At 36.6% G+C, this 27,505-nt stretch overlaps 1 protein-coding gene across 1 annotated transcript in view; it reads right to left on the minus strand.

Moving 5' to 3' along the window:
* The window catches only part of CPNE8 (copine 8), a 109,650-nt gene that overhangs the window by 25,464 nt on the left and 56,681 nt on the right, over nucleotides 1-27,505 (minus strand). The window contains exons 9-13 of the mRNA XM_050911185.1: nucleotides 25,643-25,747; nucleotides 18,642-18,683; nucleotides 12,650-12,725; nucleotides 5,867-5,920; nucleotides 2,770-2,831 (exon numbers count right to left, since the gene is read on the minus strand). Of these exons, the coding sequence (XP_050767142.1) occupies nucleotides 2,770-2,831; nucleotides 5,867-5,920; nucleotides 12,650-12,725; nucleotides 18,642-18,683; nucleotides 25,643-25,747 (339 nt within the window). The remainder of the gene's footprint in view (nucleotides 1-2,769; nucleotides 2,832-5,866; nucleotides 5,921-12,649; nucleotides 12,726-18,641; nucleotides 18,684-25,642; nucleotides 25,748-27,505) is intronic.

The following is a 27,505-nucleotide window of genomic DNA, read 5'->3' on the forward strand; positions in this document are numbered from 1 at the left end:
CCACAACAGGAATGTTCCTGAGAAAGGCAACAGCAGTCCTAATAAAGTAACCTGTTTCTCTCAAACTCTAGGATTCTCTACTAAAAACAGAACACTTGCACAAATCAGAAGGGCTCCACAACAGATTGACCATGACTGTTCATACGGAAATCACATCCAGAACCTTGATGCTCCAAGTACTCTTCCATTATCTCAAGTAGCTGTCTATCTGCTACTCACAGGGATTCAAAGCAGGCACAACAAGCCATACTGATCATTGGAAATGGACTCAGAAACACAGAAATAACTCGTTTCCTAACCACGGCAATCTAGGTGCCTGAAGAACAGCTTGTCAAACAAATGTGCTGATAGAATTCTTTATAGCATATAAAGCCAACATTTTCTTCAAATGTTAAAGAGGCAGTAGTACCTTGACAGCATGCCTGACCTATATTAGGAAGTTTTACCTTTGCTAAACTGTAACAGATTCTAATGCAGTCAACAACTGAATTAAATTCTCTCTGAGGAGAAACTGTAGGATCCGAAGAGTGCAAATATAGACAAGAAGTATTCCAGCAGCAGTGTTTCCAGTTAACTGAACTGAACTGGAAGCAAGGATAGCAATTCTAGAAGAGCTTGATAGTTTGCAGTCCAGAAGCATCCTGGAACAAAGTGTAGGGGTCCTGAGTGTACTAAAAAGCCTTTGAATGGCCCTAAACAGACTCACCTCGCCCTCCACCACACCCCCCCTCACTGGCTCAGGAGCCCCATTTCAGCTTAGCCTTCAGTCCCTGCCTGAGCTACGTCAGAGGAGTGTGGGTCTCCAGCTCAGCCAAGCCCATGCCTGGCCGTGGACTCCATTAATCCAGATCCTGACCCATGGACTGACTTCCTGGCTTGATCCTGGCTTTGTCCACCATAGGCTTGCCTGGCAATTGCTGGACCTGATCCTGACCCAGATCTGTGGTTTGCCTTCCCAGCCTGACCTTGGTCTGCCTCATCACCACAAACTTCCCTGATGATCTAGACTCTTAATTGAGCCTGGCCACCATCTCTGGGCCTGCTGTGCTTGCCTTGCCCATGTACTGTACAACTGGGCCCTAGCTGGTGAGACTCTGCCCTGCCAGCCATGCTACCCAGCTCCGCTCCCAGCTCCCCAGCCATTCTGGGGAGGGACGGCTGCTCCCTGACACAGCCCCTTCCCTCCACTAATGTGTCCCACTACTTACACGCCTCAATGATGGGCCTATACAACTCCCTCTGAAGGTCACCTATAACCTGTCGTGTATACCATACAACATTGTAATACCAATCAAATCTGAAATGTTGCAGAGGCTCTGCATCCTATCCAAATGAGAAAATATGTTCAGCCACCAAAGAGCGACCAAATGAGCAAGTCAAATCACAAATTTCTCCAAAGATATTGAATAAGAATTTTAAAGAGAATACGTCTACATCCATGTTAAAAACCCTAATTAAGCATTCCCATTTTTAAGTACTGTGCATAAAATATTCTTGTCAGGTTTAATCTTAATGAGCCAAAAGACACTGTTTTGAGATATGTAACAGACTGAATTAACTCTTCGTGAAAATATTTATTTTCTTGGATGGAGATCAAACAGCAGTGAATTTGGATTTTCTAACTTTAAAATTTAACTGTTTGGGAGAATTGAAACATCAAAGAGGCTGTTCGTTCTTGAGAGAGAAAAAAATTACACTCTGCAGCAGTCCACGGGTTAGGGTCAACAGTTTGGAGTACGTCTTAACAATGATCCATTCCCTCTGCAAATTATCAGTTCAGTATGGAGTACAACCTCAGGTTGCGGTTTTTCAAAACCTTGAATGCAATGGCAGTCGAGATAGCTTACTGACAGTTTCTCTGTAGCTAGCAATTATGATTGGGGGCGTCACTTTAACTTGAACTTCAGTGATGAATGTGTTAGGAATAAACCTTAAGCACATTCTCATCTGTAGGATTACCACTGTTGGGAACAGAGGCAAAGCCCTATAATGCTACTGCCAAAACACAACACAGACTTCTCTCTTATTTCAGCTGAAGCCTGGTTGAAGACTGGCACAAAAAAAGTAACTTGTTTCTTCACAGGTAATCAATGCTTTAAAATAAATGTAGAATGTATATTCAGGCTGTATGCCTCAAAAATCCATATTAAGTGCCTAGGAATGTGTAACAAATTATTTCCATTTATCTTGGAGAAGAATTGTGTTCTGGAAGGGAGGTTAAGAGCCAGGAATTTTTGAGATTCAATCCCATTTCCAGGCATGTTCTAGGGTAAGCCATTTGATGCTTCTGTCTCTACTTCCCTTTTGGGAAAATGACGATAAAAGAGAAATTGAATGTTAGAGATTTTACATAATTAGTATTGAAAAAATGCCTTTGAAGGGGAAAGGCTCTAAATAAATGCCAATATTAAACACACCAAAGGTCAGTGTAATCAGAAGAAATAAAACAGCATTTTTCTAATTTAATAGTATATAGCTAATTCCCTTTCGGTTAATCCAGTTTTCACTGGCTGATCAGAGGTCATTACTCAATCTCAGTGTTTTAGTACCAACACCAATTCCAACATTATAAGTGAAGTTCCGTAACTTAACTTACGTCAATAACTATCTGCAGGTTTTATGTAGGGAAGTACAGCCTCTAAAATGAGGAAACAATACAGCTCTTTACAGATACTACTTAGAGTCATCATATGCAAAGTACATATACAAATTATTAGTGAATTACAATAAGACTGTGAAAACAAGAAAGGTTTGTTGCCAATCACATACCCGCCTTTAATATAGTCAAGGAATGAAACTTCAGTTTCAATTAGGAAGGAAAGCAATGTTACCTGAAAGCAAATAAAAGAGAGTCAGACATGAATTGTCATTTCCCAGTTGAACAAGTAGAGACATAAGCACAATGTTTTTGGAGCTCTATCCTTAAGATGTAATTTCCCACAGTATTAGGGAAAAAAGAAGATTAAAAAAAAAATGAAACCATTTCAATAGGCAGTTCTTGAAAGGGAAGAGACAAATTTGGAAGTCTACTACAACTGCTTTTTTTTTTTAAGCAAAAGGTGAGGGATGGAAGATTGTATTCCAGGGAAGGTAACCACATGCATGTCTTCTGATCACTGTGCACTACATCTACACATGAATATTGGAGGCTAGATGATAATGCATCTATTCTATGAGTACTTCAACACTGTTTAAAGAACTCAATTACAATTATTTATGTCATTTCTCATCTCACATTAAAAGTGGTACTGAGTATTGATGCAAGCCAAGAATGCAAAAATCTAGTAAATTATACATACGCATGAAATATATATAAAAATTTAAAGTGGAATATATAAAAAATGCAAAGATAAGAAATTTCTTCAGTTCCAACTTTCATAATTCAGAAATTATATAGGTCCAAAACACAGACAGTGGTCTAAAGGTGTTACTGGCATTTCCAGCACTCGAGTCACAGAAGTATAAACTCAAGTGGAAAAGATCTAGCATTTAAGATCTTCATATACTGCACAACATTTATGAAGCAAAGAATTCAATCCAAATTATTTTCATTTTATTTACAAAGTAACACAAAACTCTCACAACATAAGTGCATCAGGCAGTCAGTGGAAACTGCTTAAGTAACTACTCAAAGCAAAGAATAAAAAGGGGATGGAAGTTTGTCACAAAATCTGATTTGCCTCCAACTGCAGCAAAATATAAAAATGGAAAATATTCCTACGTTGTAAACTTCAACTCAGAATGAGATTACAGGTAATAACTCTGTCTTCTATCCTACTTCTTTGTCACAAGTTCTCTGTGATTCTTAGTGACTTGCAAAGTTTACAACCATCAAATTACCCTTCCAGTTTAGAACAGAAGACCATAACAAAGTTCTACCAGACTATCAGTGGCATAGTCTTGCATACAAGACTGAAATGTCTATGCATTTTCCCACTGGACACAGTCATTTTAATGGTTCATCTGTTATTACAGCTGGTGATCTTGTTCCTAATTAGTTTAAGCAAATGTTTTCAGTGAATCTGATTTAAAAAAATAAAAAACGGAAACAGACAACACCCTTCCAAAGTGGCCAAAGTGTTTACTTCCATACAGACAATGACTACCAATGTTCAAAGTTTTATACAGTAAAATAAATTTTTAAATTTCACTACTTTGCTTTGTTCAAAACTAATCATGTATTCTGAAACATTTCTGCTTAGTATGTCGTTTGTCTGTCTGAATTTAAAATGACCCCTTAAGTAATAATGAATTGAGATGGCTACTGTATGTACATAGTCCTTAAAAGCAGCAGTGAGATAGCAGTCAATGATCTATATCCACTTTACTTAAAAGTTTTCCAGAAGCCAACTTCCTATTAGTGAGAATGATGGTCTTGGTGCCTGGTTTGAAAATTTAGAAATCTGTGGGATAAAGAATATCTTGGGTGAATGACAGGGAGAAGAAAAACAAAACTGCAGGCAAACACATAGGAAAGTGACAATTTGGAGAAGCATAAGGGAAGCCTGAAGGACTAATAGAAGTAAGGGCAAATGGAGGCAAAGAGGACTTGATAAAGAAAGAAATTAAAAAACCAACAGTAGAGAAGGAAAGAGGAAAGAAAATTGCTAACAACTGTTTATTGGAAATTTCCATGTAATTTGAGACAAAGGATAACAAGACACAGTTAATTTTGTCTGTCCAAACATAAGTAAAATATGTTCTCTCAAATGCAGACAGATACATGTGAAGGTGTTAAAATATTTAAAACCAAAATCAACAGCAAAATTGAACATGTAAATGCATTTTTTGCTCTTCTGTACCCTAAGCCAGATTTCATATCTAGAATTTTGGGTACACTTACTTTTAGTATTGATTTAAAATAATGACTTTTCATAAGTTTCTGACTCACTAATTTAGCGTAATAGAACTTTATTTTAACACGCTAAATTGTAGTCAAAGGAATATGTTAGCAAAAAATAAATTATCTAATGAATCAGATCGTGTATGGTAAATTTTTATGGACAAGCTGCTTCTGCCTATTTTTTACAATTTAAAGCAGAGGTACAAAATAAGTGTTTATTTTCCTACTGATGAACAGACTTATACAAGAATGTGTGAATGACAAAACATTCCTTCAAGGCTACAGTTCAGAGTGAAAGTAGCCCTACTGACTTCAGTGGAACTGTTCATGTGGGAAAAAACCCACATGCTGGATATGTTTTCAAAAAAACATATCTTATATCTGATTAGGTTTTCCAATATACAATTCGTCAACATTTACCTTCATTTTTTTGTAAATGATGTTTTGAACATCATGGATGCCAGAACACAGAAGCTGAGAAAGTGCTGAAGGGAATTATTTGCATTGCTAGCAAATGGTTCATAAAACCGAATATGGAATACAAACAAAAGGACATTAAACTCTCATCCCAAACTATACTAACACATCTTTCAACATAAATTTATAAAAACCTGTTGGTAATAAAAAATGTTGACTCTTTTTGGTTTAGCCATGATAAGCATAGTAGCTTTCACTGATGCTAGCTCAGCAGTTAAATTTTAAAAGAAAATTGACTTTTAAAAGTGCAGATATGTTTCAGATAAAAATTAATAGTGTTCAGTCCAATAATTTCAAGATTTTGACTGAAATTTTGGTATAACTCATTTTGGAAATCATTGGCAACTTAACAGCACACTTGGACACAGTTTTTATCAGACTCTTAAAATTAAAAAAATCTGAAAATAAATGCTGTATAGCAGCAAATAGTTTATTGTTGTGGCCTTCACAGAAGGTTCTATTCTAATTTTGTTAAATTACAAGTCAACTATACTCTGTTTCAAGAGAAAACAAAAGCATCCAGTAACATAAAATATATTTACTTACTGTTCCAGAATTAACATACTTTTTCTTTTTTCCCTTTTTCTTTGGATTTATTACCTAGAAACACAGATACAAATATTAAAGCAGTGTGATTTATGATTTAACACAAAGATAAGTGTTAAGACACTTTCAGTGCAGGAAGTAGTCTATTTTCAGTGGATTCTAAATTTATGTTTACTTATGCACCTCAACGCTGGGATATATGCATATTTGAAAACCGGTAAATTTATCTTCATGGTACCCGCTAGGTAAGCCAGTGCTGTTACTCGCATTTGACAAATAAGGGACTGGGGCAACAGAGGTGAGAGTCTTCATTAAATCTGAGTGCTCAGTGAAACACTTCTTTGAATTTTCACAAGATTCTGCATTTTTCTGCATTCTTGATTCCAGTGTTTCAGTGTACCGTGTCACCACCTCTTCATCTCACAATGCACCTCTTCACATTCCAATTAATCTGTTTCCATCTTCTCCTCCTCAGTATTATCTGAGAAACACGAGAGTTGTTCTAGTTTCTGTATTTGGTGCAATGACAGGATCTGGCTGACAGGAAGAGCAACTGGGGGGACAGATCATACTGTGCCAGAACAGAAACTAGTCAGTAATTTCATGAAAAGTGGCACAGACCACCACCTGACTGGCGTACAGGAGTTGTGGGGGCTCAATGCACTCCCCATACACAAGAATCTTCATGGAACTGGACTACAAAGCACTAAACAGTTTTCTTGAATGTCTTGAACCCACACCTATAAAATTTCTCACTGTAGCCACCAATAAACATTGTTTCCCTTCTGAATACCTACCCATTCAAAGGCAAGTCTCAGTCAGTTTCATTACATACACATTAAAATGTACTCCTGCTTTTTTCAAAATTGCACATGGAATTGGAAGCAAAACATTATTTTGTTAATTAGGTCGATCAACTAACTCCTATATAACTAGGAAACTCAAATCCTTGTGGCTTACTGCCAAGTTTTACTGTAGACTACTCACAGATGTTCTGTGAATGACAAGGAACAAAAACATTTCCAATTGAAATCTTAGTCACTTAACTGCTATAAAATATTTAAACAATTTTGCCTGAAAATGGGAAAAACAGTAATAAATGTCGTCCAAAAATCCTCTCCCTCCAACCAAAATGAAATTACATTTAAAGACCACATTCGTTGCACAACACAGAACAGCTGTGAAATGTAAGGCAGAAAGAGGTAACTACCATTTGAGGTCTTCTGGGAACAGGCTGAGTGACTCTTTCCCTCCAGTATGCCGCACAGTTATCCAGTAAGTATTCTTCAAAGCTTTTACTGCCCTACACATACATAAGCCCTTTAACACTTAAAAAACCCCAAATAACCCCTGTCCCTCCTATTAACAGTGTCTTGACTGGTGAGCAATGGATTAAATCTATGTAATGGTGGTTTATAAACAATGCAGTTATTCTTGTTGAACCAGAGTCTTAGCCAGAAAGTGACTCTTGCTGACAATTGCCCAGAAGATGATGATGAAGGTAACAGACTGCCTGCCTGCCCTGTGGCCCTTCATTCACAGCTCTCCAGAATCCAGTGGTCAGGCCTGAGTTAGCAGCATATTTCTTGCCAGCAGTCATTAAATGCCAAAAGGAGATTGATCTGAACCTTCTGCTTAAGGTAACTTGACATTTGGCTCCTTAGGAATTGCTAGGAAATGCACTAGAGCTTGGAGTGAAATATCATGGGAAACAGGGCATCTACTTGAGATCAAAGATGAATTAAATCACAGCTTGTCTCTCTCCTATAATTCCAGATACTATAATTATTATAACATTTCTGTGTTTTTTTCTCAAATTCCAGATAACTTTATAAATAAAACAACATTTTTTTGACTCTGAAAGTCTTACATCCCTGCAATAACCTAGGAAGGTACATGAACTCTTACCTATTAAAAAAGGTCAATTGAAAAGAGCTTGTTACAGCAATGTTTCTAATCTGAAAATATGGGACACCCACTCAAACACAAATTTCTCTACCTGCCTTGGGTCAGTTTGTAAATGCTAAACAATTAAAAAAGAATTTGTCCAGTCTCTTTTGTTCTGATATTGCGCAGACTGACCAAGTAGAAGCAGTACCGAAGTACGGAGGATTGCCATATGGAGAGGCAAACATGAGATGCTCAGGAAATGTATGCTATTGCTGGGAGTAAGATATTGATACTATATGTAAGAAACTGCAAAATGACTTAAGATGTTGTGATAGAATATTCCTGGTAGGGTAGGAGTCATGTCAGTGATAGAACAGGAAAGGATATTTTCACTGCACACAGTAATCTGTGCTGTGACACTATCCATAGGAAACAGCTGTAAATTACAGTAACTCTGGGGTTGATCTTGGAACTAAGTCAGAAAAAAACCCCGTGGCTTTCAGTTATCTTTGTCCTGCTTTGCACAGAAGCACCTTTGCTCATCTTCAAAATAAAAGTGCAGCACATAAGTGGAGCACCCTCCTTCCCTACCTTGCATTAGCGCTTGCCTAAACCACCATATTTGTGATCACCTATATTAGGAATATGAAATTTTACAAAATACTGAAGTTTAGTAGCAGTAGTCTAAGACCAATTAAAGGACAGCTTAAGGAATAACAAAGATCTGCACACCATACAGAAAAAAAACCAAGCTATAGCCACATAGGCTTGTCTTTTCATTATTAGCAAGAATACCTTTCCATGAGGAAGAAAAAAATACATCTCAGTTCTGAGAGACACTGCGCATGCAAACTGCGTGATGCTGGAACTCATGGTGCAAATACAGAAGCTGACCTAAATCTTTCAAAAAGCATACCTAAAACTCGGAAGAAGGTCTTAAGTATTGATTCTGAGGGATATAAGAGGTCTTGAAATTAAACTGTCTACCAGGATAACCATGACTAATTAGCTGGATTTGTCTTACATCTGAATCACCCTTGGGAGAAGCAGAACTGAAAGAAATTCCGATCATGGGATTAAGGTTGCATCAATGAAGACCTTGCAGACAGGCTGGTCAGGAGTTTCACCAATCTGGACACATATGTGAGTCTAAATTCAGGAATAGGCTCTCCTACCAGAATGGACGAAGAGGGAATAATAGAACCATAGTCCTTAAGACAGCTAGTCATGGAACCATCCCAAAAGCAACTACAGCCTGTATGAATCCCCAAGTCACCAGGTGGCATCACATAGCAGAAGTGTGTATATTACCTGCAGTATAATTTGAAGGCAAAATAACTGCTAATTTGAAAGAGGAGATGCTCATACTAACAGGACTACGTTAAAGGGAGATTTGGTGGAAAAAGCTATTCCTGTTTTTTTGGATGGCACATATGACCATTGTTGATGTTGGGGAGCCTTAGATATTACTTTCCCCTGGGGAAGGCGCGGAGGGAGGGGTAAGATCAAAATCTTGGCTTCTGGTAACACTGGAGATCAAGGATAGAGTCACTAAAGAAATACCAAGAAAAATACCACACACTGTGTCCCAGGTAGAAGCTGGGAAGGAGCTCCAGAATACGAGAAAGAAGAAATACTTTTAGGGACTTCCCAAACAACAGGGAAAAAAAAATGCTAAGTGCCTTATTTTTTCTTCAGTTCCTATACTTGGTCTGCATTATATAAGACAAGAGTTGAAACTGCTGATGCAGTAAGAGGACCCATTTTATGCTACCAGATCTTCTAGAGAGTGGGAGGGCTCTGTGTACGATGACATTTTCCAAGAGAGGGCTGCTTTTAACTAGAATAATCCTGCTGGTAATCAGACCTAGGAATGGGTATTTGTACGGTGGTGTGATGACAGCAATCTATTGCATGAGGATAAGAGTCAAGGTCTAACCCAAAAGAGCAAGGCTCCAAGAACCAAGGCAAAATGAAGGCAATTTCCAGTAGGATGCACTGCAACCTTTCCTATCTTTCCTTTAGGCACCTTGGCAGATCCTGTATTTTCCTGGGTTATGTTCATTACTCAATTGATACAAACATCTTGTAAGTTCATTCTGAAAGAAAGGAAAACACAACTAAACTCAAAACTGGACCATTCCTATGTTTAATACTATTTATAAACTCTGAAAGGGACAAAAGAGCTCATATTTTATAATCAGTTTATTTTTTAAAGGATCTGTCAGAGTTATCAGACAGATATACCATCTGGAAATCGCAAAAAAAATGCACACCAAAAAAGTCTATCTATAACACACAGTTCTTTGGGTTCATGACTCCGTGATCTGAAGCACTGAATATGAACTTCATACTCAGACTCTTCTAAGGTTCCTCTATTCCCAGTATATAAACACCTTAGGACAATAAATACAGCACAGACTGTACCTTGCCTAAACAGGTACAAATGTTGTATACAGGTTGTATGAATGCTCGTATCCAGAAATGAAAGACAGCAAAAATGAGAACAGAATTGACTGAGAAAGACAACAAAATAGTGAAGTTAAAAATAAAACAAAGAAGGCTCTTTGCAAATCTCAGTAAGTGAGACTATGAAAGACCTACAGAGCAAAACCTACAGATTCAGCACTTCACCTTAGAGAAACTGAAAGTATCTGGCACAATCCATATACTTTGTTTATTAGCATGTATGAGATGGAGGGTGCTAAAAAGCTTTAACACAAATGGCTGGACATATGCATACGTATGTGAAAATGCAATAGCATGTATTTTCACACAGGGGAATAGACAGGTGCCTGGAATACATGCATTATTTCCATGTGAAAATTGCTACTCTTGAGCTCTTGCAGAGAATATCTCTTTATGGCAACGCTGCTCTAATTAAGCAGACCACTCGTTCCCAAACACCACCACCACATCAGTATCACAAGCCAGTTGTGGGTTTTTGTGCAAATGCATCAAGAATGCCTATCATCAGAATGCCGAATTAGATGCTTAGGTGCTGTTGCGTACCTAAGCACTAGGCTACTGCTGGGTGTAAAAGGAATGGTAAAAGGAAATACAGGGCAATCAGGCAACTAGGCTTAGTTGCCTATTACCCATATCACCTAAATTAGGGGTAATACTTCCTGGCTTTTGTGTACACACATGCGCACACAGGAGGTGGAACTTGAAACACTCCACATTGTTTTACCATGGGAAAGAAACCAATTCCTTTTACAGGAATTCCAGAATACAACTCCAAGTACACGATGCAATACAGTGCAGACACTTGACACAGACCTAGACAAGCTAGTATGTATACACAGCATAGTGTAGGTAGACTTCCTACCTCTGGTCCTAAAAGAAGGATAACCATGTTAAATCAGCACCAGAACTGATCATTAGACTAAGACAATCTAGGCAGAACCTGCTAGCTCAGATGCAGCATAACTCTAACTCACCTGTACTGCTTCTAGCTGGGGAGCACATTCACAGTATTTGAAGTTACAGTACTACACACTGTTACCCACTGAAGATAAAGCTGAAGTGATCTAAGTTACGCATAAAAATAATAGGGACTCAAAACTGAAAATGAAATTTCTTGGATCTATAAAAACATAAGCTAGAGTTTAACACTGCAGAATGTAACATATTTCCTTAGGAAGAGTCTGTAAGTTGACACTTCTTCTCAGTGACAAAATACATTCTAAATCCTTTCCTCTTATTGCCTTTCCTTATGCAACACATTTTGAAACTTCATGACACATTTCTCATTCCAGACTGAGATTCTTCTGGGATATTAATTTAAAAATGAAATTTTAATGCAGGAGTCTTAATGCTTAGACTTTTTGGTTTTTGCAGTCAATTTTTTGTGCCCAAATCCACTATAATTTTTAAAGGGACCTTTCCAAAAAAGAAAAAAATGCCAAAAATGAGTCCCTTTATGACACTTCAAGTTTGTGCATCTCAATTTTTGTTTGCACAAACTCATTGATTGCTTCTGAGAATAAATTACAACATATTTTGAAGATTCAGTAAAGTTTGATCTTGGAAAATAAGTTTACTTTTTTGCAAATCCCAATAATCTCAGGCTAAATTAAGGAAGAAGTCTTCAACTAGGGATTTATTAGATCTGAAATAAACAAGCCTGCACAATTTTGGCCATAGGGCCCTGAGGAGAAGAGAGAAGAGAAAGAAAACTAAGAGGGAATGTGGAGGTAGTCTGCATTCACCCACAATACACGATAAGGTCTTACCACAGTTAGAAGTCATCTAACAATATAAAACTCTATAACTGAATTGACAACTGCCTGTCAATCCCAGTAGCTGGCAGATGTATTAATCCTAAACCGGAAATGAGATGCAAATTTTTAAGCAAAGATGGTAACTGACCACATGAAAAAACCTACCAATAAGTAAGCTAAATTCTCTGTCACTCGTAAGCCCTGCATCAGAAGTCTAAAGATTCTGAAGTCTGCTCTTAAGATCAAAGGCATGTGACTCTGCACCTGATGTAGGAATCACCAAATATTCTTTGGATAGGAGAAAATGGCATACAACACATGTAACAGGTGGCAAAACGAGAAATAAAAGACAAATTGTTCATACACAAAGGGGGGTAACCCAGTATTTGCTCCAAATTATGTCATACCAACCCAGACGCTTGAAGTGCTCTTCTTGCCCTATCACAGCGCAGTGTGCATACACATGCACACATACCTACTTGTCTTTAAATCTTTTTATGAAGCAACACTTTTAGACTCTCTGTTCTTCTTTATAAAAGGAGAAATGTGAAATAATTCCAAAGCTTGATTTTGACAAGCACTGTGCAGATTTGACCAGTTTGCCATGAAAAGATTGGAAGTGTTCTCATTTATTTCCTGAAAGCGAGTAAATACTCACAATACTTACCTCATACACATTGAACTGAGATTGCCCTCTCGACAACTCTCTGTAACTTGTTGTGAATTCTCCAATGAAATCATGGCTGTATAAAAAAAAAAGTTTTCAAATCAAATGCACAGCATTTAGTAATTTAAACATGTATTACATCTATTTATGAAAAACAGAAGCACAGCCAATATGAACTGACCCAAGAAAGGAGCAATAGCAAAAGATATAATTTGCTTAAAAATCTTTATTTCTCCCTCTGTTGCGTGTTCACCTTATTAGTAATAAAAATTTAGAGATTAAAAGTATTAGCTTAAATCTTTCTGATGGCTTCTACTTAACTTAGCTGCACAATGAGGACTAGGTTGTAAATTAGTGATCTGACCCCAATGTAAGCTTACAGAATCTGAAAAACCAGAGTGGGCTATCGAAGACTATCATCATTTTCTCACTGGATGACCACTGGCACCACAGACTCTGAACTGTGTGCGAGACTATGTGAGAGAAGGGGAGGTATTAAGATTGTGAAAGGAGTAACTTAAACCAGGAAAGATCAGCCCTACCAATGTGTGTAATGTGACATTGAATGGTACTTTTAAGGGGAAGACCCAAAGCTTATTTCAGCTGCTATGTCTTCCCATCTGGGACGAGAAAAGCAATCCACTGAGGCTACTAAGCTTACGGTATTAGACACCATTGGAAAGTACATCTTAACCTAACACTAAAGCAGTGATTATCAAGCTTCTCCTTTCTAAGTCTTATTCCTGCTCCAAGAATACATTCGACACTCCTGTGCTGTCACCCACGTTTTGAAAACTGCTTTGTCAACTCTTAACCAGGGGATGGCACGCTGCCAAGGAGCCACTGTGAGCAGGGTGGCCAGCAGGAGTGTAGTGGATGAAGCATCGCTGAGAAAGGCGGCTGGGGTCAGGGAGCTGGGGCACAGAAACCACAGGGCCGCCAGAAGTGACTGAACTGCAGGTTCATCTCTCAGACAGGTACCTGGAATGGAAGTGACTGCAGGGATGAGTGCCTAACAGCTGGCTACACAACTCCCAGAAGGGAGACCTGTTCCGATTCTCCACTCTTCCCACCTGAACTTTCCTCACGGCTGCTCCAACTCCCATTCCCCCCTGCCCCATCTCCCTCTGTTTGCACAGTTGTTCCCTAACAAGGCATTGTATCTCCTCTACATTCTGCCTCCGCATCTGGTGAGCTATGAAACTAACTTTTTTACCTTCCCTCCAATGGTAAACTAGAATAGAAAGTTTTATGACTTGTTACTTGTAAAATTCGTTTTTAAGAAATATAGCACACCTTCTAATTAAGCTATAAATATTAAAAGCAAATTTAAATAAATCTGAATGTTGCAAGAAGAGGAAAAATGGAAACAATCCATAGCAACATGAAATTTCTTTCTTGATTTATTCATAATAAAATGAAATGAGAAAAATAAACCCCAAATATAAATCTCACTTTCTGAAACCAGCATGAATTCACAAAATATGTAAAACGATTAAAAGGCCCAGTCATCATGCTAATGCACATGAAATAAGCAAAGCACCCTGTAAGAAAGCTTGAGAAATACTATATGGTGAAGATACTCCTGATTACTCAGATTCAGAAGGGACCACCTCTCATGAAACACTCCCCTTCCAGTCTGGAGATCAGGAAATTGCTTCCAAGACAGACAGACTAAGACTTTTCTTAAGAAACATATTTTGGAAGTATCATCTCCTCTGATTAAATGCTCCCCAGATTGCAATGACTATTTAACCAGGGGAACAGAGAAAGCCATCCACACAGGCTATTGAACTTGAGTTCTATATGGGCTGTAGCACATAGGGTGTATTTAACCTTGGGTAACCATGGCACTGGAGAAAAATACTCCTTGGTTAAAGAGGAACCTTTCCCTTTCATAACAGTTCTTACCTTAAATTTTCAAGTCAGCTTGTATATTTCAAAGGCAGAAATTCAGACAATAGCTCAATGACTACCTACAAACATGCTGTAGCAGAGGAAACATAAGCAATTCCAGAGAGGGCTGTCTCTGGGGGAAAAAAAAAAATCTGTACTGCTTAAAAGTGATTGTTTCTTTAATTCTAAGAGACACTGGAAAGCCTCCTTTTCTTGTGGCAATATACACAGACTGACAAGAACTGAGCTAGAAAGATATAATTCCTCTGACTAAATATGTTAAAAAGGTATGGGCATATATAACCAGTCTCACGAGTTTTCTGCACTTAAAAGATCATCAACCTGGATCTTAACACTCAGTATTCAGATGGATGTACGCTCCTCCACTAGGCTGGCTCTGAAAGATGAGTGCCTGTCGGACAACATTTGCCTTTGCCAGAAGTATAACTCATTAAGAAAAACAAGGCACCGATCCCTCCCAATATTCATGATCCCACTTCACCAAATGGATCTCCTTATTAGTCTCTGGATTGAGAATCCAAAGAAGTTATTCTCTTTGCCTTCCTAACACCAAATATTCCTAGACTTAAAGACTTTTGTCCATGAGTGGCATACCAGAACACTAAGAACACTTAGCACATAAAATAATCACTTGAACCCCATCTCCCTAAATCTTCCACTTTTGGCACTATGCTTTGAAGTGCTGAAAATCACTTTCAGAATTGTATTAACTTTGATTTTTTTAATGATCTAAAGGAAAAAAAAATGGAGGAAAGGACAATCATCACCAGAAATATGTCAATGAGTAAGGGGAAAAGTGCAATAATTTAAAAATCAACTATATAGCTGGAGAAGGAGGATGAAGATGGAGGAAAAGAAATAAGGTGAGAGAGCCTAGAATCTGAGATTTACAATCTCTCCTGCAGTTTTTAGATTCTCAGATGAATGTTTTGATGGCCCCAGGTTAGCACGGCAATACTTACAGTTTTAAAATTCAAGAAAAAAACCCACTTCTGTGTAACAGATCATAAACCTCAAGACTGTGAAATGGCTTTTGCACCATGTACACTAAGTAAAAATTTCTCTGAAATTAGTGAAAAAGCCTTCAGAGAGAAATAAAAACATTAGAGTATTGCTGATATGCTGATATGAAGTTGCACATCATCTTATTTTTTCCTTCTGTAAGACCTGTCTGCAAGTACTTCATTGATAAGGACACTCAACAAAAAAAAAGTCACTCTGTTTCACACAAGTGGGCTTGTCCAAAGTAACAAAAACAACTTTTGTGACTTCTTATAGCATCAAATATTTTGGGGTTTGCCACAGCTCTTAGAAGCAATAAAAGGTATCAATTAGAACAAGTGGTTCACATTTTGACAATTTTTGTCCAAAAACTGGTCTGAGACAAAGAAATGTTTAATAATTAATAGTGTTAATGTTACAAAGGTCCTGTATTAATTTTAGTCAAGAAATTTTAAATGATGTTTGAAAATAAATGAGAGCTAAGAATACACAATTACTCTTAATGTAATTCATGAATGTGACACTAAGAAGCTCAACCCAAAGCACCCTGGTGCCATTTTTTCAAAGTATAGATAACACAGAATGGGGAAAAAGGAAAAAAAACCCTCTAAGTCAAGACTCAAGAAGTCAGAGTCAACTCAAGACTCAGAAATCAAGTATATGCACAGTAATGTTGCCTTACTGATTGCAGAATAACCTGCAATATTCAGTGTAACTTGCTTTGCTATCTAGCAGGCTCTCTGATGATCTTTCAAAGGTTGTTCCTGCCCAGTCTGCACATCTCTGGAGCAAAGAGATTCAGCATAGTGAGGTGAGCAGCTAGTGTAACAACTGCTTATAAACAAAGAGTCCATCAAAAATCAAAATTAATATAAACTAACAGCAGCATTGTACGAAAAATTCATAGACTAATTCTTGAATAGGATTCACTTCAGATACATTCGGCAATGCCAAAGTTAAATTAGGCACTTAGGTTCTTGCTACAATCACTAGTAAGTCATAGACACCACCAACTGGCAATTTAGTCCATTTAGGATGGATTCAATCAGACCATTTTACCCTGTAAGCTACTAAAGTAGCTTAAATGATTAGTTCAATCTAGTTGTCTGATTTTTACATTGTCTGAAGTTACATGAGAAGAGTGCAGTCTCATCTTTCTGAGGAATTTAACATGTAAGATGTCAGTGCTCTGCCTGCTTCTAAATTCAAAAACGGTAGGAAGCAAAAGGCAAAAAAATCACACAATTAGAATAAAAAGGAATACATGTAAATAGTATCCTTCACTTTTTGTTTTTTAGATATTAATTTTATAGGTATTCAGAGTGGGATATGAGCAAAAGCAGATAATCTTTCAAACTGTTTGGGAGAGTGTAGAGGCTAATGATTCCCTGAATTCCACAGTATGTTGAAGATTTCACTCAGAATTGCGGCTACACAATATTATTTGTCAGATTTCTTCCTTTTCTTTTTAATCATAGCTCAGTTTCAGATTTTGGACGAAATGGGACAGCACATGGGATTTGATACCTTACTAAAATATAATCTTTATTTTTTATTAACGTGCCAATATAATTTAATTTTTGTAACAATAATATAATAGATTACTTTAAAAAAATACCGTAGTTTATACACAAAACTTTAAATATATCACACTTTTAAGGCTTTGGAAAATCTAAGTGAGGAACAGAGGACGTTAATAGAAATTCATCATTACAGTGATGCAGTGATTTTTTGCTAATATGGCTTTGTTAATTTAAATCCTTGTATTTTTAATTGCCAGAATATCTTATTTTGTCTCTCCAGGGAATATCTAATCAAGAAGGATGAATTTGCACTAGCACACATTTATAGAGGGTAAACATGTGATAAGAATGCTCACAAATCAACAGGCTTCATGATGGCACCAAAAAGACAAAAGCATAAGCTGAGAAAGCTGAAACTGGTTTTGGACCTTGTCAGCAAGGCAATGAATGGCAGCACAGGATAAATTTGCCTATCATGACTATAAGATCTGTTGGGCCACAGAAGCACAGTATCATTAGCTATAACACTAGAAGCAGATTGCATTAGTAATATTAAAGACATTACTGTATAATAAATAATATAGTTTTAAAAATCCATATGTAAGTGCATATCCATATATTTAAAAATATAAATTAAGATTAATAGGAAATAATTAAGACAGACCAACTTAAAGATAAACAGAAATCAACATATTCCTGTATTACATACAAGTTCTAGTACCATGATTTATGAGTACGGTTTCTAACCAAAGTATTAAGATACAAGCTCAAACTGTTTTAAAAGAACAAGAGGTATCAATCCAGTCTGATAAAAAATAATTCTATCTTGTCAAAATAAAGGCAATTTGAAAGGCTAATTTCTTCAGAAAAAAAGTACACTCAGTACAGACAGCAAGCTTGAATAATAACAGATTGCCCCTCCTGAATTTAGCAACAGAAATTCCACGTATATTCCACCATCCTCTTTCTAGCAATGGAGTTATTTAAAACCCAGGTCTTCCAACTCTAGAGTTTACAACAACGTTTTGATGAAGACAGGCATGGAAGTGAACATTCAAACCCAATCTGAAATTATGATAATTAATAGGTAGTTTCTACATTGCAATATCTAAGCAACCATGAAGTAGCAAGTGCAGGCTCATGCATTTTATCATACTTGAAAAGCAACGGTTTATGAAGCAGTGTTTTAAGCAAAAGAAAGGAGATTATAAAATGGATCATGCCTCTCTTCATACACATACATTAACTGATAACATAATGAGATTCACAAAACTGATTTTATAGATCACAAGGCATTCCATCCTGCTTGTTCCATGTATGAATATACACACATGATGTTTGGAACAGGCTAATACATCAGCATTTACCACAACTGCAAAACAAAACAGAACTGTGGCACAGCAGAACTTTTTTCCCAGTACCTGTACCTCTAAATATTGATAAATACCATTCTCTAGTGCTGTTCTGGCCACTATATATTTATACATTTTAAAACGTGTATAAACATGTATGGATAACCCTAAAGTCTAACAATAGAATTAATGTCTTACCTTCCATCTCTATCCCAATCATACACTTCTACTTTAATTGTCCTAAAAAAATAAAAAAACACAACCGTATTAAAATATGTATTAAAATGTAGCAGGATTGCCTTTAATACTTGTATTTTAATAGCATATGGGTGCACCAGTTGTGCCAAATCCAGAAGGCAGAATTTTCCAGTGGTTTCTCATGGGGCGGAAAATACTAAGTCACTCAGGTTACCCAACGTATCTTCATAAATTAATAGTAAAATACAGCAGAAGCTAAGGAAACAATTAAACACATTGGAAGTTTAACCAATATATTTTTACTTGCTGATGCTCTGAATTTTCGGTGGTTTTTAATAAATGATTCTTTAAACCTTAAAATATTATCAAAGTTTTTAAGAACATTAACCAACTGGGACTTATTGTGAAAGTTTCTTTGGTATATGCTATTATCTGGAAAAGGGATACTACTGTGGGGTAATAACATCTTACAGAAAAAAGTAATATAACCATATTTGAGAAGAAGTGTGCAGAGCTTGAGAAGGCCTCTATAAAACAAAATTATTAAGCAGCAAAGTACAGATGAAAAGCAATGTTCACAATACAAAGTAAAGCACATTTAAAGCAGAAAAGAACTCTAGTCCACACATTTTGGTTCTTAAATGAAAATAACTACTCCAGAACACAATAAAACTTTAATCTGGTAGACAGTATTAACCTCTCCTAAACATTGTACAGTGGCGAAAAATGAAAACTGTGTGAAATTCACCCAAGATTTTGCGAAGGCCCTGTCTGTGGCTGCAGATGAAAGAATTTGTAGTTCTTTAAAGGCTGCACTTTCCCCCTCTTAAACTCCCTCCTAGCTCTCAATAGAGCAGGAGGCTGCTTGGCTAACTGACCAAAGAGGACAGAAAAGTGCAGCATAATTTTTTTAAATTCCTATAAAGCTAACAGGCTAGTTGTTTATCCTACCTGCTAACAGATAGTTTCATCAGACTACACTAGATAACCATTAGATTATACAACATGACCATGACTCTGGCTTCCTAGAATGAAATGGGACAAGCAGATTGTGGGGTATGGGGGAACATGACAGAGGCAGACTCTGGGTACCAGTTCTTCCCAAACTGACAGATTACCCTGGACACTGTGGGAATACTCACCCTCCTCTTAGTGAGTCCGGAGCTGGTGGGCAAGCTGGGTAATAAAACGTTAAAGTCTGCCAGCACACAAGTACTCAATGCAAACACTTTTTCAATAGGAGAACTAATTAGAATTTATTTCATTTAAATCAGAAGTGAAAGCCAAACTAGTAGATTATTATATACACAAAATAATACACAGATCTAAAATATTTTCACAGTATAAAACAATAACTAATTGGCAAATTTTCAGAGAAGCGCCTCATGAAAAATGTTAAGTATATAATGGTTTCATACAGTTTCTTGAGCATCCCTGTGATGAATCTGCAACTGGCTACTGTGTGAATCAGGATACTGAGACAGGATACTGAAACAGTTTAACTAAAAGTATGATCCAACAAGCAAGCTCATGTACCTCCTATGCATTCTTCACATTTATGAGACTATACCTCTTTTACGAAGAAAGGCTCAGAGAGTTGGGGTTGTTCAGCCTGGAGAAGAGAAGGCTCTGGGGAGACCTTACTGTGGCTTTTCAATATATAAAGGGGGGCTTATAAGAAAGACGGAGGCAGACTTTTTAGTAGGGCCTGTAGTGACAGGACAAGGGGAAATGGTTTTAAACTGAATGAGGGTAGATTTAGACTAGATGTAAGGAAGAAATTTTTTACAATGAGGGTGATGAGACACTGGAACAGTTTGCCCAGAGAAGCTGTGGATGCCCCATCCCTGGAAGTGTTCAAGGTCAGGTTGGACGGGGCTTTGAGCAACCTGGTCTAGTGAAAGATGTCCCTGCCCATGGCAGGGGGGTTGGACTCAATGATCTTTAAAGGTCCCTTCCAACCCAAACCATTCTATGACGCTATACACATGTAAAAGCGGCAAATGGAAGATGAATGTGGAGATGAACTGCTTACTTATGAGTAAAGTGAACCTCTGAGGACAGCTCTAACTATTCTTGCTTCAGGGATGACTGGGAAACAGACAAAATGTAGAAAACAAAAATTTCCCATGTAAAGGATCAATCTTATTTTACATACTTACTTGAAGGGTGGATTTCTTAAAATGCAAATACTATAGAGCATATTAATATCAATGATATTAATTAAATCAATATTACCATTAATGAAACAGGAAACATATCAGGATGGAGATAGTATATAGTTTTGTCTCCTTTTACTACATAAAGAGTGTATATAAGTAAATTCAACGATCAGTAATAATGAATCCTATCTGGCCTAAAATGAACTGAACATCGGATAGAAAAATAACACCTCCAGACTTCCTATATTTTAAGCAACGACTGACTGACTTTTATTCAGAACAGTTTCACATGAAGTGAAGTCATCAGGTCTGTGGTATTAATAGAGGGGACAGGAATCCAAGCAACTACTTTGTAATTTGCTTCCGCGGAAGCTGCTCCCCATTCTTCGTATGAGATACAGTTGAATACATGTTAAATAGTTTTCTTTACTAGGAAGGGACTCTTCAGGGATAAGGTTGATCAACAGCTGATACTATGTACACCAACAAATTCATGCCTAGATGTTTTTCACATTTTTTATGATATTTCAAAACAGGCAAAGAAGGAATGCTTTGTCTGGATGTTTTTGTTTTCACCCCAAATTTAATGGCTCTGACCACACCGTTTGTTACATTTTATCCCTCTTGTGGAATTTCAGTTTGGGGTTAAGTTACCTTAGAATGAAAACTGATTAAAGTGAAAGTGGTTCTGTGGAATGAAGTCAAGAACAGCTCCAAACCTACTTTATCCCACCAAGTACTTGATCCTTATAAAGTTTCTGTGATATTCCCTATAGAACCATTATTTTACTTCCAGGTTTCGAAACCTGTTACTATTAAGACAGACAGGACACACAGTAATTTAAGATTTACATAAGGTTTAGTGGGACTTAAGTTTTGAATTGTCTTACAAATCTGTGTTCAAACAGCCTAATCAGCTCAGTGAGAAAACCTGAATTATTAAGATAAATTCTTAAGATTATCAAGATAAATTCTTGAGAAGGATCTTCAGACATGCAACTTCAATAAGAGAAATTCCTTGAATAAAGTTCCTCTCTCCTGAAATTTATTGCATATTAAAAGGATTGATCACAGATCTTGAGTTTTACCTATTTTGCATGACATGCAAGATATTAAAAAGCCTTTCAAATCTTCACATACTGATATTTTACCCTCTCTACACTGCTGTTTTTTCTTAAAGGACACAGTTTAGAGGATGGGTTCTCTAATTTAAAAAAATCTTTAATTTAAAGAAAACCTTTAATTTAAAGAAAAGCAAGGTTAGAGAATGTTGAGGTTTAGGATATCTCTGTCTTAAAACTTCTATGCAGAAAATAACTGTGTGTAAGTGCTATTTGAAAGCTCATATTAAGAGAAAGAGAGAAGAGAAATATTAGAGATACTTAGTACTACTGTAGTACTGAAATCCCATCCCTGTGATGGCTGAAAACATACTGTATGATTATATAGTTTGAGAAAAATTACGCAAATCCTGGCCTTTTCACAATGAAAAAGTGGACAGAGCTCACTCAGAAGCATATGCTAACTGAAGATTTACTCTTCCCAAAACAGAATGAATGTTTACTGTGATATATTCTTACTAATGACATTATTCCCACCTTTCACATCTATCACAGAACCCAGAACAACAAAATCTGATCTGTGAAACTATCATTATCTCAAAGAGACTTCTGGGGTTTGTGTTTTTATGTATTACCATGCTGAGCTTAGGAATCTAATCCCTACCTTTAGAAAGAAAAGTTTTCAAATAAAAAACTCCCAAACTTTGGATGCTTTTTCTGGACTATCAGCAGATACTAATTTGAATTAATCTGACAGCTAACAAGTATCTCTTAATTTGAAACATGATTGTTGTAGGCAGGATTATGAAGTTCCATGGAGCCTTTTATTCATAAGGCATTCACTGTGCACATTATGTTGAAAGCATTCAAAGTAGAATCAACATGAGAAAACAGTAGTTACACAATAATTTGAGGCACGCTATTATACTTTTTAATTCTCTTTTGGAATGCTAGAGTTATTTCAATATGCCTCTACCACAATATCTTTACTAATTATTATGAAAACCTTTTTTCTTTAATATGATAAATAGTGCAGTGTCCAGAGACTAGCTTCATGAGCACTATTTTGCTTATGCATTATGCACATGAACCCATATACAAGTTAAAAATTCTATTTGATTAGAATGTACTTATTATGAAATTGCTGCATTTTTATTGCATCTAATTGAAAGAGTAACCAACATGGCTGACGACGACTATATCAAGTACTTCACAAGGAGAGTGTCAGCAATGTAGGAGAACCCTTTTTCCTTCAGTTTGAAGGAACATGACATCAAGTACTAGAAGAGTATCACAGATAAATAAAGCAGCTAAGAGCCGGTAGGAAAGACTAAAAATGGCCATTCCCCCCAAAAATGATAAAAAAATACCACTTTCCTAGGAAAAAAAAAAATCACAAGTCAATTGGCTTTTGACTTTTTAATAAGCAGCTTATAAAGACAGAGCTTTAAGTTTACTACTGTGAAAGCACTCTGCTTAGCTTAGTGAATATAAGCACTTCTTACTCTCCTGCTTCTTCATATTGACTACTGAGATTCAGTCAGTTGATTCAAGAGTTGGTTTGTTTATCCCCTGGCATTAGCTAGTAAATTACAAGTTCAAGTAAAGCCTCCCCGGAAGACTAGGCTTTCATGGTAACAGATTAAAATAATTTTAGTGTACACATTTCACTGAATAATTAGCTTGATAAAGTAATGCAACAGAGTTATAACATGGCAAAATCATGTACTACAGTAACATAAAATGTACATCAATGGATGGTAATCACGTACATAGAAGTTGAAAATAAAAATTGAGGTAGAAAAGTAACTACTTAAATTCCAAATTAAAGATTGTTTCAAATACACACTCATAGGAAAATTATCAATTTGAGCAAAGTCTCACTTAATTTCCCTACATGCAGCAGTATGTTTCAACAAAGGATTTGGCTTCTGCTGATGGAAACATTAGTTCATGGTTAGAAGAATGCAATACTAAACCTCTTTTTGTTTTAATCAATAAGATAAAATACCTTAACTTATATAAGATAATAAGATATGATCATACCAATCTCAACTTAATAAAATAAAACAGTTGTTTAGGGGTTACAAGGCATTCAAACCAGATTTTTGACCTTTTGCCTTTGAAATAGCCAGACAAGTACATTTTGCATCTCTAGTATTTTTCACACAGTCTATGTAAAGCTGAATTGAACCTTAGCACATCTATCCATCTACTACATTCAGCTTACTTATTATGCATATTTTTGTTCTAGTCTTCATATATTTCCTTCATGATTTTAAACTAAATATTACAGTATATACTGCTAAAGGTATTATGACTAAATGATAAATCTATACTTCCTCAGAGTCTTACCAAAATAATTCCAGTACTCCAGATTTCAGGTAGCAGAGATAAATACACCACCAGACATTTAACTGGGTAGTTAATAATAACACCAATATCTAAATGCATTTCAAAAATATGAATGATGACAACAGAACAAGAAGTCATCAACAGGGAGTTAAACATTTTTCTTGTTGATATTGTTAGAAGTAAACGTGTCCATTTTTAATGGAGTCTAAAAATATCCATTGTTCCTGTCGTGGTTTAACCCCAGCCAGCAACAAAGCACCACGCAGCTGCTTCCGCCTCCCCCCACCCGGTGGGATGAAGAGGAGGAAAGCAATGAAAAAAAAAAAGTAAAACTCGTGGGTTGAGATAAGAACAGTTTAATAACTAAAGTAAAATATAATATTAACAATAGTAATAATGAAATATAATAATAATAATAGTAATGAAAAGGAATATAACAAAAAAAGGAAGGGGGGTGGAAGAAAAAAAAACAACAGTGATGCACAATGCAATTGCTCACCACCCGCTGACCGATGCCCAGTTAGTTCCCGAACCGCGATCCGCGCCGCCCGGCCAACTCCCCCCTGCTTATATACTGGGCATGATGTTCCATGGTATGGAATACCCCTTTGGCTAGTTCAGGTCAGCTGCCCCGGCTCTGCTCCCTCCCAGCTTCTTGCACACCTGCTTGCTGGCAGAGCATGGGAAACTGAGAAGTCCTTGGCTTAAGATAAGCGCTACTTAGCAACAACTAAAACATCAGAGTGTTGTCAACATCATTCTCACACTAAATCCAAAACACAGCACTGTACCAGCTACTAAGAAGAGAGTTAACTCTGTCCCAGCCGAAACCAGGACAGTTCCTCAACTAATTTGCTTGTTATTATTGGTAAAATATTGGTTAAAAACATGATATTGTTACTATGTTTTTCAAAGATGTATCCTTTTGCACGGGATCACTGAAAACTTCAAATCTGAAGATGATGATGATTACCTTCTGTGTCTCATCTACTTACCTATATATTTTAAAGGCTTTAATTTATCAGCGTCCTCTGACATTACAATGTCACGCAAGGAAGACAGATCATCATTGTTTTTCACTGAAACATTATTAAAAAATACTTGTGCACACTAGTAACAGTGGCCATTCTTCAAATTAGTCTTTTCTTTCTAACTGTTTCTTAATGACACTATAGAGAGCAAAGAATTTTTTTTCCAGTAATCACCACTAACATTTCCCACAGATTTAGCATATTGGCTTTATTTTTCTAAATTCTTTAATGTGATGAATGGTTTTGAACACACATTATCCTTTAAAAATGCTGATTAAATAACCTAAATAACATCAGGAACTGAATTGCATAGAAAAACTTACATATAAAAGAATATATGAGTTATGGGGAAAAAAATCATATATGCTAAGAAAGCTTAACCTATAGCTTACCGGTCATAGTCTCCATTACACAGTGCTCTGACAGAAATCTTGAATGCCTGCCACACTGGATTTAATGTATTTTTTACGACTTCTGTTTTGTGGCAGATTGTAAAACTGTAATAAAAAAAGATATATTTTGTGTTTATTTACTTTTTCTTTTGTCTCATCAAACATGGAATCAAAAGAGCTATAATCTCTATTCACTCATACAATGTCCATATAAAATTTAATATAAGAAAAAAAGAAACGAAGTGAAAGCAGAGAGAAGGGAAGACTGAAGAGGACAGACCTGTTTGAGAGAGATTACAGACTAGGGTGCTAAACAACTCTAAACTTAAAATGTTTTTACCCAAAACTTCAACAAGAATTACAGCCATTCAGTGAGTTATTTCAGGCAAGAGCAGTCTCCATCCCACTTGTTTAAACAGGCCTTGTACAGCCAGGAATCACTCACAGATCCAGAAAGAAAGCAGTCTGGTAAGGATTTGACTCTTGCTTAGTGATTAAGAAACTGAGCCAACAGAGTCATGGCTTTCTGATTCTTGTTCCCCATTTTATGTCTGTGATTTTTTAACCAGGGCTGTCTCAGGTAAAACATATAAGCCTCTGTGAGATCCCATGATCACCTTCTCTCAGGTGAAATACAATGAATTGTTTTAATGCATTCTGCTTTCTCTAAATGATGCAAAATTAAAATACTTCTTTTGAATCCTCATCTTGGGGACTGAATTGTTCAAAAGAAAATAGGAGGCAAGGTCACTGGTGAAATCACTACTGAAATTCTACATACAGATGTAACTAAAGTTGTCCTTTGAGGGAATATCTTCCTTACATTCCAAAGGCCTACGTTTTTATCCTGGCTATGGTTCAGAAGGCATGCCTGAAGTAAGAGACAGAAAAGGGAGTATCCTTTTGCCCACGGGTGCAGAAGTACTGCCCCAACCTCCTGTTGGATTCAGGAGACCAATCAGTGGTTCAACACTCACCTCTTGGAAGGAAGTGGAGAAGCATGGCACTCAAGGCCAAGAGAAACTGCATATATCAGCACTCCCAGTAATGCCCAGAGAAATTCCACTAATGACCTTAATGCCACTCACAAAGGAGCCATAACTCCTCCAGGCTTGCAATTTAAGATATTCAGCATTTATTCAGGAAGCTGTTCCTATAATCTGCCTCCAAGAGGAAAAGAGCAGGGAACAGACACACATATACCCATACATAGGTTTATGTTAACAACTGTTCCAGTTAAGCTACTGAGACAAGTAATATCATACTTGTCTAGCCTTTGGTTTGATACGATGTTATACGTGAGGACTATCAGTTTCCAAGAAGACTTAACCTGCCAGTAGACCCCCACGTAAGCAGTATGTTGGCCAGAAGTTAGCATATCAAGTCTTAGCAGCAGAACAGGAGAGATTAACCTACTTTAACAAATTAAAGCATGAATGTAGCAAACAGCCGCTTGTAAAAAAAAAAAAAGTCTCTATTTAAGGTATTTTTGAATTCTATTTCCTAGAACCCTGTCAAAAAGATAAAAGATATTTCCAAATTTCCAGTATAAAATGTTTTTATCTAAACCAATTTCTAAGCGTTAGCATATTCTGCAGCTACAGTTTTCTTTGAGAATTCTATTTAATTTAAAGGCATACTATATCTTAGCAAAAGTAAAGCTATTTAACTATTTTTATTACAATTAATTTTCATAGTGCTCTATATTTATCACACATTTAGCTCTTAAAACCTTGAGTTGCAATATTTGATCTATTTGTTACAATAGTTTTATTCCTATACTGCATAACATGACATACTTAAATCCAACGAACATAAAAGAAACACAGCTTAATCTGACAAATATAAAAAAATGAAAACTAT

This window comes from Gymnogyps californianus, chromosome 1, assembly GCF_018139145.2.
Source record: "Gymnogyps californianus isolate 813 chromosome 1, ASM1813914v2, whole genome shotgun sequence".
Classification (NCBI taxonomy): Eukaryota; Metazoa; Chordata; class Aves; order Accipitriformes; family Cathartidae; genus Gymnogyps; species Gymnogyps californianus.